Source organism: Macrobrachium nipponense, chromosome 44 (assembly GCF_015104395.2).
Source record: "Macrobrachium nipponense isolate FS-2020 chromosome 44, ASM1510439v2, whole genome shotgun sequence".
Classification (NCBI taxonomy): Eukaryota; Metazoa; Arthropoda; class Malacostraca; order Decapoda; family Palaemonidae; genus Macrobrachium; species Macrobrachium nipponense.
In genome coordinates, this window is record NC_087221.1 from 28,405,922 (window position 1) to 28,424,309 (window position 18,388).

General features: G+C 34.0%; 1 protein-coding gene across 2 annotated transcripts in view; it reads left to right on the forward strand.

Annotated features, from left to right (window-relative positions):
- The window catches only part of LOC135204132 (uncharacterized), a 151,116-nt gene that overhangs the window by 73,097 nt on the left and 59,631 nt on the right, over nt 1–18,388 (forward strand). Inside the window, exon 2 of one of the 2 annotated variants that reach the window (XM_064234135.1) lies at nt 17,097–17,132. The exons of the other annotated variant lie outside the window; for it this stretch is intronic. Within the exon in view, the coding sequence (XP_064090205.1) occupies nt 17,097–17,132 (36 nt within the window). The remainder of the gene's footprint in view (nt 1–17,096; nt 17,133–18,388) is intronic. 2 annotated transcript variants of the gene reach the window in all.

Here is an 18,388-nt window from a genome sequence, read left to right on the forward strand (position 1 = left end):
TAAACAATTGATTTTCTTTCGTAGTTTCTTTTTCTCTCTCTCTCTCTCTCTCTCTCTCTCTCTCTCTCTCTTTTTAATCATTATCCGTGATAAAAACAGTGACACTTACACCAGACAGTTCTGGTTTGGTCCACATTTCTGCATTAACTTTCTCATTTTTAGAAAAGCAGAAAGTAAGGGAGGCATGATAGAGAGAGAGAGAGAGAGAGAGAGAGAGAGAGAGAGAGAGAGAAATCAGGAAGATAGGAATAAGTTAGGCAGACCACCTGGTTAGTTATGGGATGATCCAGGTCCTCGTTTTCTGCAACACTGCCATGTTAATCTAGTTATGGAAGGGCCTAGTACGAGAGGCAATGCAAAGGGTCACAATGAGATCAGAGACTCAGTGATGTGGTGAAATAAATTAGTGTCATTTTGGTCATTTAACGGTCTGACTGCATCCAGTAATAATTTGTTTCGTAATTAGCATCCCCAGTTTCCGCGTCCACATAGCTCTCATCTCTAATAAACTTTCATTACACGATAAGTTCGCAACTCATGAGGTTTCCCTAGTCGTGCAACTAATTAGTGATTTGTTCGCGCATTGCCGCCATTTTTACGTGGATGTATATTTCAATGCACGCGTATGTATGAAGGAAAAAATATATAAGTCTTACGCCATAAATCTTCCAGTCGCCTAATACTTCACACGAGAAACTCCTAGACTATATATCCCTTGGCTTTAAATAGAACGCTCTATACAGCCCTTCAACCCTTCCTATCTACAAGAGAAAATCCCTTTTAGAATACCCATCGTCTTTACTCAACCCGCCGAGGTGTTTCTGAGAGACAACAAAACATCCCAACAACATCAGCAACAGCAAACACAGAAATATAGAAACAAACACACAATAGATTTTCTCCCCCTTGTCTGAAAATGTTTTCCATTCAACAGTCTCACTGACCCAGTCGTATCTCTAGCACCGCAGACCTCTCCTTAGTTGTTTACATATTTCACGGATTTTCTTTCTGCCAACACTTTTTTTCCGGGAATGTCAACTTCCTGCCAGGTCTGAGATGTGTCTTACCTTTTTTTTCTTTTTCTGCTTTTTTATTTTATTTTTTTTTTTTTTGAGAGAGAGAGAGAGTTCCGGTTCGTATCACGGACGCGTTCGCGAAATATCTGGGATTTTCATTTTCGTGAGTAGCGTCCCCTGCATGCCCAGCTAACACAATTGCTCTTGTATACATGAAAAGATAGCACAAAGAGTTGATACTGTTTTTCCGCAGCAATAGATGTAACGCGCACACATGCGCTCATCCTGACATCACATACACATATATACACACACACATATATTATATATATATATATATATATATATATATATATATATATATATATATATATATATATATATATATGTGTGTGTGTGTGTTTGTGTGTGTGTGTGTATAAACTTCGTAGAACAGTGGTTAGGAGTCTCTACTCGCCAGGAAGATGTCTCGAATTCGAAAGCCAAATGAGTTGGAATGCTTAAGTACCATTCCATTTAACTGCAAATAAATAGATAAATAAATAAATACATAAATATAAGAAAAATACAAATGAAATCATAAGCACTAAACAGGACGAACACAAAAATGAAAGTGGTTAAATTAAGAAAATAAATGATAAAGGTCAGATATTTGTAACATTAAAAAACAAAAGAACATTTGCATTTATTAATTCAGGTTATTATGCCAAATACAAGACCTCTCTCATTATGAAATGGTAGAAGAACGGAATAAGAATTCAGCAAATAACATTAAATTAATTGATTAGAAAACATTGTAAGGAAATCATACCATATTTCCACGAAATAATCGACATACACAATTCACAATATTACTAAATCACTAGAGCCTTTATTATCTATCGCCTGATACGATAACCCTTTTGCCATACCGCAAAAAAAAAAAGTGGACTTTCTCTTCACCATTTAAATGAAAGTTAAATGAAAGTGGAGTGACTCTCCCGCCACTAGGTAAGACCAAACTGCTTATGTCATCCGGGCGAAAGTGAAGTTACACGGAGTCAGGGGAGGATAATTAACTTCACGGTAATGCCACCTACCTTACTTTACGCACTAGGGGAGGTTCGCATTACGTATGTTATGCGGTTAATTCTCCCTTCTTGTTTTTCATTTTTTCCTTACCTGGCTTGGAAGCTGTTATGCTCCGAATACATTTATGTTTTTTTTTTTCCTCGAATACATTTATGCTTTTTATTTTTTTTATTTTTGTCAAACTTTCCCCTTGTGCAAGCATCTACTTTTATGCCGTACTACATTACTTCATTTTATTTTTCGCTTAGCTGGCTTGAAATATATTATGCTCCGAATACATTAATGTTTTGATTAAGGTTTTTTGTTCTTTTTTTTTTAACTTTCCCTTGTGTAAGTATCTACCTTTTATGCCATACCAATCACTTATTTTACTTTTCGCTTTGCTGGCTTGAAAGCTATTATGCTCTGAATGCCTTTATGTTTTTTAGATTTTTTTATTGTTGAACTTTCCCCTTTGCATAAGTATCTCTACGTTTTAATTAACCAAAATACCATACCAAATTAAATGAAAAACTTTGCATTTTTGCATTACTCTTGCAGCGATTTACTGAGTATACTTTTATCAATAAAATCATATCATGGCTGAATAAAATCGCTTAATAACATTCATATTTCCAAATGTTTCACTGTCCAAAAGGAACGAAAAAAGTCATAGTTCCTTTTACAATTTCAGCGGTGAAGCCTCTCCCTTTTACTATGGTATTTTTGATAAACAAATCATTAGAAAACAGTGGCAGTATAAGGTTGCATCTGTGTGTTTGTGAGTGTGTTCATTTGATTGCAACTCTCTCTCTCTCTCTCTCTCTCTCTCTCTACCATCTTCTCTCTGTTCTACTTCAAGTGTTCTTGTCTCTCTCTCTCTCTTCTCTCTGTTCATTTGATTGCAACTCTTCTCCCCTCTCCGTCTCTCTCTCTCTCTCTCATCGTCTCCACTCATCTCTTCTCTCCTCTGTGTTCATTTGATTACAGGCTCTCTCTCTCCTCCCCCCCCACTCTCTCTCTCTCTTTCTCAATGTGTTATTTTGATTGTAGCTCTGAGTGTGTGTGTGTGTGTGTGTCATTTGATTGCAGTTCTTTCTCTCTTTCTCACTGTGTTCATTTGATAGCATCTCTCTCTCTCTCTCTCTCTCTCTCTCTCTCTCTCTCTCTCTCAATGGGCTCCGTGAAAAACTATCACCCGCAAAGCATCCCAAAATTACATAACACGTAGTACTTTTAAAATCCTGAGTATGCAGATAAGGTCTGGTTAATTGAATCACTCCCATAATTAATGAAGAGGTGATTGGCACCAGACACGACAATCGAGTGACGTCATGTCACTGGATGTCCAGTTTAATTAAGACCGAGGAATTTTCAATCGGGAGACCGTATCTCTTGAAATGAACGCCATGTTTTCATGGCTCCTTCCGATCAGTTGGAAGATAACTTCATATAGGTTACCTATAATATACTGGCATTAATTCCCTGAATATGATAAACGATCTCATATCTCTCGTGAATAAGAATTAACTGCCATGTTTAGTTAGGAATTTATGCTCGTGAAATTTGAACATGGCCTCGACATGTATGCGACTTATATTATTTGTAGATGGAGGAGGGGCCATCTATTTCGGGGGGAGAATAGGTTGGTGTTTACCAAATTTGCACAATATAATCATACACTAATAGGCAACCAAAAATTGAAATTCAGTAAAATGACAAATGATTCAAGAGGAAGAAAGCCTAACCATTTCTTGACCATTGAAGCTGCCACGTAAAACGAATTTTTACCTTATTATTTTTTTAAACCTGTAAGTGAGCTGTAAACGTGAATGTATTAAATGTAAATGCATGTGCGGATGATACTATCCAAGCAAAAAAAAGGGAAGTAAAAAAAAAAAAAAAAAAGGTTCATAATTGCCTCTTAAGAAAAGGTGTCTGTGGAAACGGAGCAATGGAGGTAACATAATAATAAGACTAAACTGAAGTATATGGAAAATTAAGAAGAACATTCTCCCAGCACTAAAACAGTTAAAAGATTCAGACTCGACAGTCTAAGCTGTGGTTCCCAACCTTTGGCACTTTGAGGAACCCCTGCGACAATTTTTCTCATCCCAAGGAATCCATATATGTATATATATATATATATATATATATATATATATATATATATATATATATATATATATATATATATATATATATATATGTGTGTGTGTGTGTGTGTGTGTGTGTGTGTGTGTATGTATATATATACATATATATATATATATATATATATATATATATATATATATATACATATATATATAAATAGTATATATATATAATATATATAATATATATAATATGTATATATTAGAAATAATCAATACATAATCACGTGTGGAACACAGATCCTGAATTGAGTTAGAAATACACACACACACACACACACACACGCACACACACACACACACACACATATATATATATATATATATATATATATATATATATATATGTGTGTGTGTGTGTATATATATAAGCATTTGTAATAATTACCTTTAGTAAAACAGGAAAAGAATCTCTCACGATATGCTACGATAAATTAATTATAGGACTACGATTTCTCACGCCATGTTTAACGAAGAAAAATATATACTTATAGATAACAGATAATTAAATAAAACATGAATTCTCACGGAACCTTAGGAACCCCGGTTGAGGATGGCTGGTCTGGAGCATCTACTTAATAATAATGCGCGCGACACGACGATGACACTCCATTAGAAGCTCCAACCTTTCCATTTCTTGATTATCATACAGGATTCCGTTGAAATTATGCAAATGACCAAATTGTATCCGGTTCGAATCAGAAGAGCAACGACAAATAACCCTGACTGACATAATCATCTTCTTGACTATCGTACGTAATTGAATTTCCTCGTTAGCATAATTAGATTTTACCCCGGGTGACTGACAGGTGTTTTGTTTCTCTAATTAAACCGCGTTACCTGAAGCTCAAGACTACCGGTGGGGCCAGAAAAAGTAGAATTGTTATTGATGACGGTTGCGATAATACATATCCCACAGAGAGAGAGAGAGAGAGAGAGAGAGAGAGAGAGAGAGAGAGAGAGAGAGAGAGAGAGAGATTTATACTTTTTTTTACATTCTTTTAACAATGGACCCTTAGTAAAAAGAACGATCTTGACAAGCCATACAAACGATTTAGACTCTTTTTACTTCAATCTAGTCCATTGCGGCCTTATGCCAGCACGGGCCCTTAGTCTTAGCGCAGGCATTCTGTTTTGCTAAAATTTGCTCAACTAGATACAGGTCAGTAAGTCTTGGTTAAATATGAATGCCTAAACGCCTTGAACATTGCAAATTATGATACGGATGTAAAACCATTAATAATGCACGAATGGTAACCGATGGAGGAAGAGCTTGCGGTAACAAATCACTCGATAAATAGCGAACGTCGATTAGGGGCAGATTCCTGAAGAGCTCTTGTCTTCCTCTCCTAGTAATTACCGGGATTACGCCTGATCCTACGCCCGTCCCCAGAAATCTCGCTGCGCTCTGCATTCGCTCATGGAGCGTCTTTGTTACTTTTTCTCGGAAAGCAAAGGCCATTGTTGCCCGGCAAAAGAAAGTCATTAGTGTTCTTTTCAGGTCACCGACTCCTGGGACAGGGCTATAGTCTCCCTCTACCCACCATGGGTGCTGGAATATTTTGCGGGAGGGAGGGAGGGAGGGAGGGAAGTCTGTAGACTAATCCGAAGGAGGTGGTTAGTCCAACTCGACAGGATAAGAGTAGTTCTGCCTCAATCGATGAGGGAGGTGGAGGGACTAGTCTCACACGAAGGAGAGAGCTAGTCTAACCTGGTGAAGGAAGAGAGTTAGTCTAACCTGCTACCCTAACTAGACTTAAGAAGCTAGTCCGACCTCACAGAGTAGCTAGTCCAACCTTAGAGGATAAGGCAAGGCTTTTCCTACTCTATGGAAGGGGACAAGTCTAACCAAACAGGGAAGCTAGTCTAACCTAATGAGACGACTCCAATCTTGACCTATCCAATGGAAGAGATACCAGTCTAACTAGCCGATGAAACTAATCTTACCAAACCAGCCGAGGCGAGAGTCTAACCCCAGGAGGGAGTTAGTCGTACCTGCGGGGAAAGGACGAGTCTACCCTGGGGTCAAAATAAATTAGGGGGTTGACAAAGAAAACAAACAGAGGACTGCGTCACAGAAGGAATGACTAAAGAGTGGATGAAAAGAGGGAAATGAAAGGGAGGAAAACGTATGTTTGACCGTGGGGATAGAGAATTGTGAACATAGAGACCAGTTTCTCGAGAGGAAACGAGGGAGAATTTCAGTTTGAATTAGAGGTAAAGTGAACAGTAGAAATGATTAAGCCTTTTTTTCTAACTTACAGTAGAAATGATTAAGCCTTTTTTTCTAACTTTCTTCAAAAATAAGTGAATATAATATGATTTTTTTCATTATCCAGTATTAATTTGTGTTGGAAGTACAAAATTACGACACTATGTCCCTGGGCACATGCAAAACCTTATGGAAAGAAAACAATGCAATGAATATAAAGAATAATGAAAAAATAATAAGGCTGGGAGCCTTAAAACAGCAACACTGATAATAATTACATAACAGAACTGCTGTTAGCAAGAATAAATGCGATGGATAAGCTGAGGAAATAATAAGGTAAATGAAACTGACAAAATAAGAGTATTATTAAGGGATGTATATTACGAGGAATGGACATAAAATGTCATAAATATAGCAAGACATGGACGCAAAATTAAACAGTAAATTATAAAAGTAGAACGTCATTCGAAATCGTCATACGAAATTAATTTGTCATCAAATAAACATAGTATCATGGAAATAAAAAAAACGCTAAACATTAATAAATGACAAAATTAAGATTCAAAAGAGGGGAACTAACCAAACGACAAACAATTAATACGTCAATGTTACAAGGTATATGAACCAAACGCGATGATCATGGCAGAAAACAAGATATATGAAAAATCAAAACCATAAGACAGGTACAACACAAGAGCATAACTTAAGAAATTACACGAAGTGATTACCTTAATAGCATGTCAGGAAAAGCATAGTAAAAGAGAGGACGCAACAGGAAATAAATATCTTGTAAGATGAGATGAATAAAAAAAAAAAAGACTTTAATAACGGATAAACATGAACAAGAGACAAACATAATGAAGTGAGAGGGTAACAAACCAGTGCCAAGATGAAAAGACTACCGGAGAAGTGTGTGTGTGTGTGTGTGTGTGTGTGTGTTTGTGTGTGTGTGTGTGTGTGTGCTGTGGGGGGTGGTGTGGGGGGTGTGGTGTGGGGGAGGCATATGAAAGAAACGAGAAAGAAAAAAGAAAGATGGTGTTGCCTGCTGGATCGATATGCTAAGAGCACACACACAGAGAGAGAGAGAGAGAGAGAGAGAGAGAGAGAGAGAACATTACAGAAAGTGTAAGATCAAATTAACCAACTGACAATGAAACAAAAAAAGAGAAAAAAAATGTAAGAATATACAGTCGACTTACTAGTAATTATATGTATAAAAAGAGTATATGTAGAGACAAAGATTGACATAATATTTTGTGTAATCCTAAGAAAAAGTTAATCTTGACATAAAACATCACACAAAATAATAATCTGAGTAAATAAAAAGGGGTATTAAGCCCTTACATAAATTGACAATAAATAAAATAAAAGATGAAACTCAAAGAGAATAGAGATAAAGCGATTCTGAAGTATGTAATAGGGTAACACGAAACGATAAATATACAACAAACAGAAAAGTCTGATTGAGAGAAACGCAGAATAATTCTATCACAAGCAGCTATAAAGCAATAGAGAAAAAACGTTGATACTGAAACTATATTATGGAAAATTGTAGGAGTGAACAGAAAAAGTTTCACAATAGAAACAAACCAAATTATTCTGAAACGTCGCGTGATCACTTGTACCCGGAAGTGATATAAACAGTTAGCATATGGGAACGGAAACCAGATGTCATGACAAGTTGTGCAATAGATGTTAGTTCAAGGACTGGAAGGAACACCTATAAAAGTATTTAGTAAATGAGGAAATACATTTGTGAGTGTTAACTAAATTAATAGAATCAACTACGTGATCATTTCCTCAGTGACCAGAAATAACTATGAGCTTTTCTCTTTCTAAAAAAAAAAAGATAAAAAAAAAAATTCTAAGGAATTCGCTGTGATGCCCTACTGGGAATTTTTAAAAATGCGCAGAAATGGAAATACTAAAAAGTTCCCATCAACTCATGCTAATAAATTCTGCAGACTGACAAATAAGAATTATTTATTGCGATAATATATATCCCACAGAGAGAGAGAGAGAGAGAGAGAGAGAGAGGAGAGAGAGAGAGAGAGAGTTTGTCAATATTGGTTTCTCAGCAAGTTTTATAGGAATATGGCTGCAAGCCCTATAAGTCCTTCTTCTCACTGGCTTTGACCCACCACATTTAACTTACTACATGATCCCTAATTAATTTCCTCAGATCACAAAACGCACAACAGATAAACATCAAACTGGCATAAGATTGTTCCTAACGAACCCGGATCGATCCCAGGTTTATCTGTATATTAGGATGCCAACCACTGAGTCATGGAGAGAGAGAGAGAGAGAGAGAGAGAGAGAGAGAGAGGAAATATTCCAGGAATAATTATCAACGTCTGTGACAGTTCGAATGGCAGGGGGGAGACTTGAAACGAATCCTGGAAAACGTTATGTCAAGGATACACAAATGGTTTGGAGAGACGAAGAAGATGAGAGAGAGAGAGAGAGAGAGAGAGAGAGAGAGAGAGAGAGGAATCCAGATCTAATAACACCAGAATGTGGTCTCGGGGAATCTAATTATGGTTGGCGGTAATTACATAGCATACAAATACTTATTTTGTCGTTGATTATATTATGGCTCGTGCCAAACGCGCGACCACCCCTTCTACCCTTCTGCCCTTATAACCCGATACCCTCTGGCCGCCATCTGGTGGCGAGATTATCAGTCTGACGATCGGCTGCAAGTCAAGTCTTCTTTACGGAGGTACATCCAGCCCCCGCAAAAATGATGTGACACAGGCCTTTTTGTAGATGCATTTACAGATATTGAATGAGTGAGATTTATATATATATATATATATATATATATATATATATATATATATATATATATATATATATTATACATATGTGTTTAAATTTATACTTATATATATATATATATATAGATATATTATATATAATATACATATATATATTTTGTAAATTTCTTATATGTACCTATATATAAACATATCTGCATATATACACATAATATTATAAAAAAATTGCATATATAAACACACACACACACACACACACACATATATATATATATATATATATATATATATATATATATATATATATATATATCTCCACGAAGGAAAGTAAAACAATGGAGTAACCGCTGTGAAGCCTTTTGACTCTCGTCCTTTACAGGACAAGAGTCGAAAGGCCTCACAGCGGTTACGCCACTGCTTCACTTTCCTTCCTGGACTTTCCCTTTACTTATATGTATTCATCACGTTCCAAATTTCCGTGATCCAGTTATATATACATTTGTATACATACGACTATGCATTCTGATACGTGACAATTCGACAGGACAACTTGCAAAAACGCGCATACTGCAATCCCCCGATACAAATGGATATGAAAGGAGGGGAAAGGCCTTCCATCAATATCGCCCTCTCTCTCTCTCTCTCTATCTCTCTCTCTCTCTCTCTCTCTCGCCGTTGGAAAAAAGGCGACTCTACATATCACAGAGGATACAGAGCCTCCTTCTATCCAATTACTCTTTTTTGCCTCGCGCTCCCCCCGTTCTCCTTCTTTTTCCTCGATCTTCTCTTCGCGGAACCATTTAGTAGCACAAACTTCTGCCCCGGAAAAAAAAAGGAGTTATGGAGTTATGGAGTGGACCGGGCGGCTGTCTGCACATCATTGCACCTGACACATGGCTGCGTCCCTTTTGCCGCGTCTTCCGCCCCTCGCTCCCTTTTGGGTCCCCTTTTTGGGGAGGAATATGGCAATAACACTCCGAGGGGGAATGTTTTTTTTTTTCTCTCTCTCTTTCTCTCTCTCTCTCTCTGGAGGGATTAACTCAAAGGGGGAGGTGGTGGGAGGGAGAAAATTGCCCTCGGCTGAATGGGGAGAAGAAATGGTGTGTCCTTTCCTTTCACGTGATGGAATAGAAGCACTTAGCAGAATATTGGGCAAGCATGCATAAGGGTATTAATTGCAGGTTGAATGGTTGACTTTTGCACTTGTCCCTGAGTGGTTTATAACTGTACGTTTGATTGGGAGTAAACGATATATATATATATATATATATATATATATATATATATATATATATATATATATATATATATAATATATATATATAAATATATATATATATATATATATATATATATATATATATATATATATATATATATATTCTTCACGCCTCACGCCTTAATGTTGATCGTCCTTCTGCAATATTCATTCCATTATATCAAATAACGCATAGTTCCCACAGCCATTATCTTAGTGTTTTGTTTCTATAATACATTTATCCTCTCCGTGAATGCCATTTTTTTTATTCTTTTGTTCTGATTCGAGAGGTGTGAAGTGAAGTATCAAAGGTTACTGTCACTTAATAATGCAATATTGTTTATTTGATATCCGCCAACTATCAAAAAATACATATCTATATTGTTTTAGACACATGCCGTTGCAAACTCTCCATCAAAATGTACACGTTATCATGGCTTCAAAATCTGTATATTCTATTCCTCATGTGTAAAAATTCATTTATACAAACATGAAATATACAGACTGCTATCACCTAAAAAATAAATGCTCGCAACGTGCGAACCTTAATATCCAGGAATTAAATATTTATACTTAAAAGTAAAAGAATCAGTTTCCCGTCAAGTAAACTGTAACAAACTGTTTTATTTACGTTCCCACCATGAAACTTTACACCTACTGGGGTTACGCTTTAATACCCTTCGAATGAATAAACCAATACAAAAAAAATGTGTAATGTAGCAGTCATCGAACCTTTCGAAAAACAGCTCCGAGTGCGATCAAAACGCAATTAATTTTTTTTTTCCGGGGACTGGTACTGAGATAACTCATTTACCTCTCAAATTCAGTGCACGTTAATCAAGCCTGATTTGGACCCAGAACCGGAGTAATTTAATTCCCGATGCCTAATGGATCAGGGAATTCGAGTTTCTTCTAGTTTCACATGAATATATATTATATATATATATATATCAATATATATATCATATATATAAACATAATATATATATATATATATATATATATAAGAATATATATATATAAGTTAATTATATATGTATTTTGGATTATTTGCCTAATGCGGGTGGTGTTATCACGAGGTACATCATTAGGAGAGGAATATTTAATATATTTCTCTTGCCATTTCATGCATTTGCTGAAATTACGGTTCAAACATTAATGAAGGTGCAAATGATCATGTGATAGAGTACGTATATCACCTGATCAATATTTGCATGCTACTGAATATTCTAAAATATATATCTGGGAACTTCTATGATTCATACAGGTGCTTTTATCAGTTGTTGAATAAAGAATTAACCTTGAAGCTGAAATGAGAACTCTTGTTTTATAAGTGCTTTAATATTTTTTTTTAATTATCTATTTCATTCGTAACCGTCTTTACTTAGAACCTACACTTTCGGTCAGTCAGTCCCCCCCCCCCCCCCCCCCCACAACACACACTCCCTTTCTCTCTCTCTCTCACTCTTTTCTGTAATATATATATATATATAATATATATATATATATATATGTGTGTGTGTGTGTGTGTGTGTGTGTGTGTGAACGACAGAAAGGAAGATACCAAGACCGTCGTAAATATCATCACAAAAACCCCATGGGAAATGCGAAAAATACGCGCGACCATATAGCTGAATCTATCATGAATAACGTAAAAAATTTTAAAAATCAAACTTTTTTTCAAAGGCTCCACAACTGAGCATTTCCTGCGGAAACGGCTAACGGTGTCATTAGTCACCTAAATCTATGATAAATGTCCCCCCATTGGAGTTTGTATTCTAACGAAATGTGGCGTGCCCATGCCGCAGATTTGTGGCACAATCTTTCATCAATCTGACTTTGGGGTTCCAAGATATTCTCTTTAATGGTCCCTCGCTCCATCGATTCTACACATTTATCCGTACTTTTTTCCCCCCATACTTTATATTATGTCAGCCATAATGCAATCTTTAGTTACAAAGTATCCCGGTGTAATATCCTCGTTAATGCATCTGAGACTTTATTTTATGCTGCATAATCCCTAGATGTGGAACGAGGAGTGGCGTCGAGGAAAAATCGCTTTCATTTTATATTTCCATATTTTTCGTCGCCATCGGTTATGTTATGTTTTGTGCCGCAAGTGAAAACCACAGCCAACATTTTGACGCACAATTACTGACTTTATATGATAATAAATAAACGGATAAATAAATAAATTAAAATATAATACGTATTAAATACATTTTAGTTAAATTTCATATTCTAAAAGTTTTTTTGGAAGACGCACAATTACTGATTATATGATAATAAATGAATGAATAAATAACTAATTAATAAATATATAATCCGTATTTCATACATTTTAGTTAAATTTCATATTCTGAAAATTTTGCCATAATTCAACATTTCTCATGTACATATTTTGGAAGACGCATAACTACTGATTATATGATAATAAATCAATAAATAAATATTAATTAATTAATTAATTAAATTATATATATATATATATATATATATATATATATATATATACATATATATATATATATATATATATATATATATATATATATATATATATATCCTATATAAAATCCGTATTTCATACATTTTAGTAAATTTCATACTCTGAAATTTTGCCATAATTCAACATTTGTCATGTACATTTCTTGGAAGACGCGCAACTACTGATTATATGATAATAAATAAATGATTAAATAAATAAATAAATAAATAAATAAATAAATAAATAAATATTCCGCATTTCAAAAAATTCAATTAAACTTCATATTCCGAAAAACTGATACCAGAGCATGAAACCAGTCTGTGTATGTTGTTGTGTGAATATGTGGACCTGCTTTTTATGTAAGAGTAAAAATACAATACTGTCCTCCAATTCAATCTCTGCATCTCGTGAGTCGCAATAAAAAAAAAAACTTGCAATTTCAATGTAATTTCCGAAAGTAACGTCGTAAAACATGGCTAATCTCTTTATTATCGTGTTGAAAAATATTTCAGAAGATTTCGTTGAAAATCTGTTGCATTCTGAGTCACGAAAGGGGTCATATATATATATATGTGCTAGTTGGCGTGATTTAATTTTCAGCACTGGGATGGGGTGTGAAGGCTCTTGTCAAATTACTGGTGTAGTCTTGCATTGATTTTGATTCAACGGATGTAAAATGAGATTGGCTAATCACCATTATCTTCATTTTCTTTGTATTTTTGCGAAAAAGAGTTTTCAAAAATAAGCGTCACACCTACCCATCCACACGCACATACATACGTATATGTATATATACACACACATACTTATGTACGTGTGGGTGGGTGAGTGTGTATGCTTGTGTGTGTACAATTGTCCCGAATTGAAAGCTGTCCATAATTTCCATTTTTAGTCTCACTTTAATATTCCCGGTTAAATAAAATTAAAATAGGCAAAACTAACTAAATAAGCCGATAAAAAAAGACAAATTAATAAACGTAAAAACAAATACATGATTACCATCATGACAGACAAACAAAACAATAAATGAACCGCAGGAGACAGACAGACAGACACCGTTAACAGCCAAACAGAATCCCGAAAACATGCGGACAGGAACCTGAGGGCAACGGACGGATAGACAGCCCGCAGACAGATGCAGATTTAGGAGAAGTTTATGGTTTTTCTCTTCAAATTGCAAAAGTTTGCCTCCGCAAATTACAACAAAAGTTGGCGGAAAGAATCAAAGCGGCCTAGAACGAACCTAACAGAGTAGAATTTAGACAAGAGAAGAAGAAGAGGAAGTAAGGAAGAGAGTGTTAGTAGGAAGAGGAGGGAGGAAGCAAGTGAGGAGGAAGGAGGAACAAGAGGAGGAGGAGGAACTTCCAAAGAGGAATTCCTCAAATGGCAAAGGAAAACAGTGCCAGGAAAAATGTGGCTGGAAAAATAAGACGGTTGTTTTAGAGAGGGAATTTACATTTCAGGGCGAGGAATTCGCGACTTATTTCAGCTTTAATTTGAAAACAGAAAGCATGAGGACGTGAAGCACGCGATAGCGCTTTTAAATTAAACTGATAATAGGTCGTGTAAAAACTTTAAACAAGTGGTAATACTTTAAATCAGGAATAATGTCTTAAACGCGTATTTTAAAAGAAAATGTCAACATTGAAAATAATTCCTGACTAGATTTATATATATATATATATATATATATATATATATATATATATATATATAGTATATATATACATATATATACATATATATACATATATATATATATATATATATATATGTATTGTATGTATATATATACACATAATAAAAGACGATGAGACTATTTTAATTTGAAAATAATTAATGAAAATCTGAACAAATCCTGAAAAATAGGCACCTGATTTAATAATGTGTGTAAATCATAGGTTATTTATCAGATCAATAATTATTATATTTTTTTTTTTTACAGAGGTCAATTTCTTAGAAGTGATATTGGGTACTTTTCAATTTAAAAGATTAATTACATGCCAGTAGGATAAATACACGTGCGTGCATGCTCTTTATGTGTGTGTGTGTGTGTGTGTGTGTGTTGCGTGTGTGTGTAAAAGAGAGAGACTCGGGAACTACATCCCAATATAAATATTATTTAACAAAGGCACATTAATTGCAAAAATAACCAAAGAGAGAGGGAAAGAGAGAGAGAGAGAGAGAGAGAGAGAGATTGCCCCAAGATAAATTCTACATGTTAAATACAAAGTTAACCAGTAACACTAAGAAAAAATACAACATCGGTACAACTATACTCGTTTTTTTTCCATCTGTCCACCCGCCTGTGGTGTTTGCGTATGGTAACACTGCGTTCCGGGCTATAGTTAGTTACATTCAGCTTATATTCAACAATTATAATAATATCCTATTTCGAATATTAACGGTGTAATTCGCATACAGTAAATTATTAAAACACTTTTCAGTTGCAAATATACACCCAGATATCCTTTTATTTACTTAAAACTTACACATAGCGTAACTATCTAAAGCCCGGGACGCAGTGTTACCATACGCAAACACCACAGGCGGGTGGACAGATGGAAAAAAAACAGCAGAGTATAGTTGAATACGAAAAATAACCAAATATATTAAAGTAAAATTAAGGTCAGGGCCTTCTCCGTCAAGGTTTCTGTCAGCTGAAGAACAAACAGCAGTTTAATTTGGGGCCTTTTCATTCTAAAACCTTTCCATATGTTGCCTATAATCAGCCTCCCCTTTTTCAGGAAGAACGCATACAAATTTCTATTCAATTTCAGGAGGGTCTTTCTGTATCTTGCTTAAATCGTGAAGTCAACCTGACTCTAATTGGTTATGTGAAACCTACGCCCTCAGTGGTCGTTTAAATAAGTTATTTATGTGATAAAATATAGTTTCTCTAAAGTCAGTGGCCTGTGACTGTTAACTCTGTTAAAATGAAAAAAAAAAAAAAAAAAATATATATATATATATATATATATATATATATATATATATATACATTATATATATATGTAAATTATATATATATTATATATATATATATATATATATATATATATATATCTATCATAAATAATACATATAGACATAATTATAATATATTATAATATATATATATACTATATTGTAGATATATTATATATATATATATATATATATATATATGGATATATACATATATATATATGGGTATACAGTATACAATACATTTCGCTCAAATTACACATAACAAGACCATTGTTTAAAAAAAAAACAATATTTTGTACATAACCTTTTAGACGACCACTGATGCTACTGTTGATTAAATGGTTCAATAAGAATGTATAATTCTTTTTTTAATCTCAGTATTCTTAGAGTTACGCCCAAATTAGATTTAAAAGAATTCCTGTTGGAAGAGAGCAGGAAATATTTAGCTTGAAAAATGTAAAAACCTACGTAATATATTTCACTACCATGATGCAAGGCGTTTGTGATACACACTGAAGATTTTTGCCTGAGAGATATATTTTTTTCTAATGCAAATACTGAAGGATTTCTTCATGGAAATTCTGCGCAAGTATTTTAGAAAAAAAGAAAATGGACTTTTGCCTGTGAAGTGTGCAGACATTTTTCATTTCTATAAAAGGTGCGAGCTATTCTTGGGGGACTGACCTGGAAACAATTATTCTTACTAACTCCAACTGACACTTTATATGAAAATACCGAAGAACCTTTCAAAGCATAAATGCTTGAAGATATTACCAAAGAAACCCTGAAATATGTTTTCCTGTGTAAATAATGAGTTTTAGAATGAGAAACTATGATTCCGGCTTCCCACATGATTTCATTCTCATCATGCGTGGGCAGGCCAACTATTAATATAAAATTGCTTTACTAATAAAATTGCTGTATGTAATCTTTGACGAGAGAAGACAATTTTTGTATATGGATTTTTTATAGTAAGGCAAATGTTTTCATCTTTATTAACCGCAGTATTAGTAGTATAGTAGCAGTAGTAACTGTATTACTGGTAGTAATTACTATTTAGTTCTAATTATTATTATTATTATTATTATTATTATTATTATTATTATTATTATTACAAGGTTTTACCAGGCCACTGACGGAATTAACATTTCTAACTCTCATAGGGCTGGCCGGGAGGATTTCTTCTTTAAAGAAAATAAGTAAGTAGCTAAGTATCTTGGTTAGTAGCTAACAAAGTTGTAAAACTCCCTCAATCTTCAATATTTTAGTAAATCTCAAATTATAATTTCCTTTAAAACTCCTAACGCTAAACGAACTAAGTTTACGAATCCTTGAAAAAAATTAATACTGAATGGCAGGCATTAATATATTGAAAATAAAAATAGCTACATAAAGAAATCCCCTATAAAGTAGATACACAAATCAATTTTGAACTATTAATATAAATATTGACTACGGGCGATGAATAGCAACGGAATACATTAGTAATAAAAACGGCTTCTTAAAACATTTCGAAATGCAGGTGATAAGTAAATAAATAACTGAGTATAATCTTGCGTCGCAAATACTTCGGACATTGAAGTACATAAAGAATTAATATATCTATTGAAATATATCTATAAAATTGTCATGAATCTCATTTGGAAAAAAGTGTCTTATTTGCCACATACGTAATTTACCAGATAGATATATATTATATATATATATATATATATATATATATATATATATTATACATATATATATATATATTATATATATTATATATATATATATATATATATATATATATATTATATATATATATATATATATAATATATATATATCTGGTAAATTTACGTATGTGACAAAATGAGACACTTTTTATCCAAATGAGATTTATGACGTTTTATAGATATATTTCAATCACTGAGTCGATATAGAAAACTTTTATTGATATAAACTTTACTTTTAGTTAAAATATAAAAGGTTGAGTCGATAAAGAAGAATTTTACTTATATAAAGTTTACATTCAACTAATATATAAAAGACGAGTCAGACAATTGGATGTAGCCTTCAAAATATTGAGGTAAATTTTCATTATTAAATATCTAACGGTTTTGCTCACTATCTCCTGCCCAACGTCAAGTATGGCTGTTGAAAATCACTTTTGAAAATGGAAATATAATGCACCAGCTGCGGGGAATAACGTCATCTTTTCGGAGAGCCATTCACAGCTTTTTATAGCCATTTCTGAGTCTCTTAAAATACGAATAAATCTGAGATTTAAAAGTTCAATTCCCTTTAGATCTTGCACACAGCGCATGAACACTTTTTTTTGGGATAGTTGCACTCTAGAAAATAGGAATGCGGATGTACAAGCTGAGTTACTGTATCTTCAAGAGAGAGAGAGAGAGAGAGAGAGAGAGAGAGAGAGAGAGAGAGAGGAAAAACTGCAATAAGCATCAAAACCC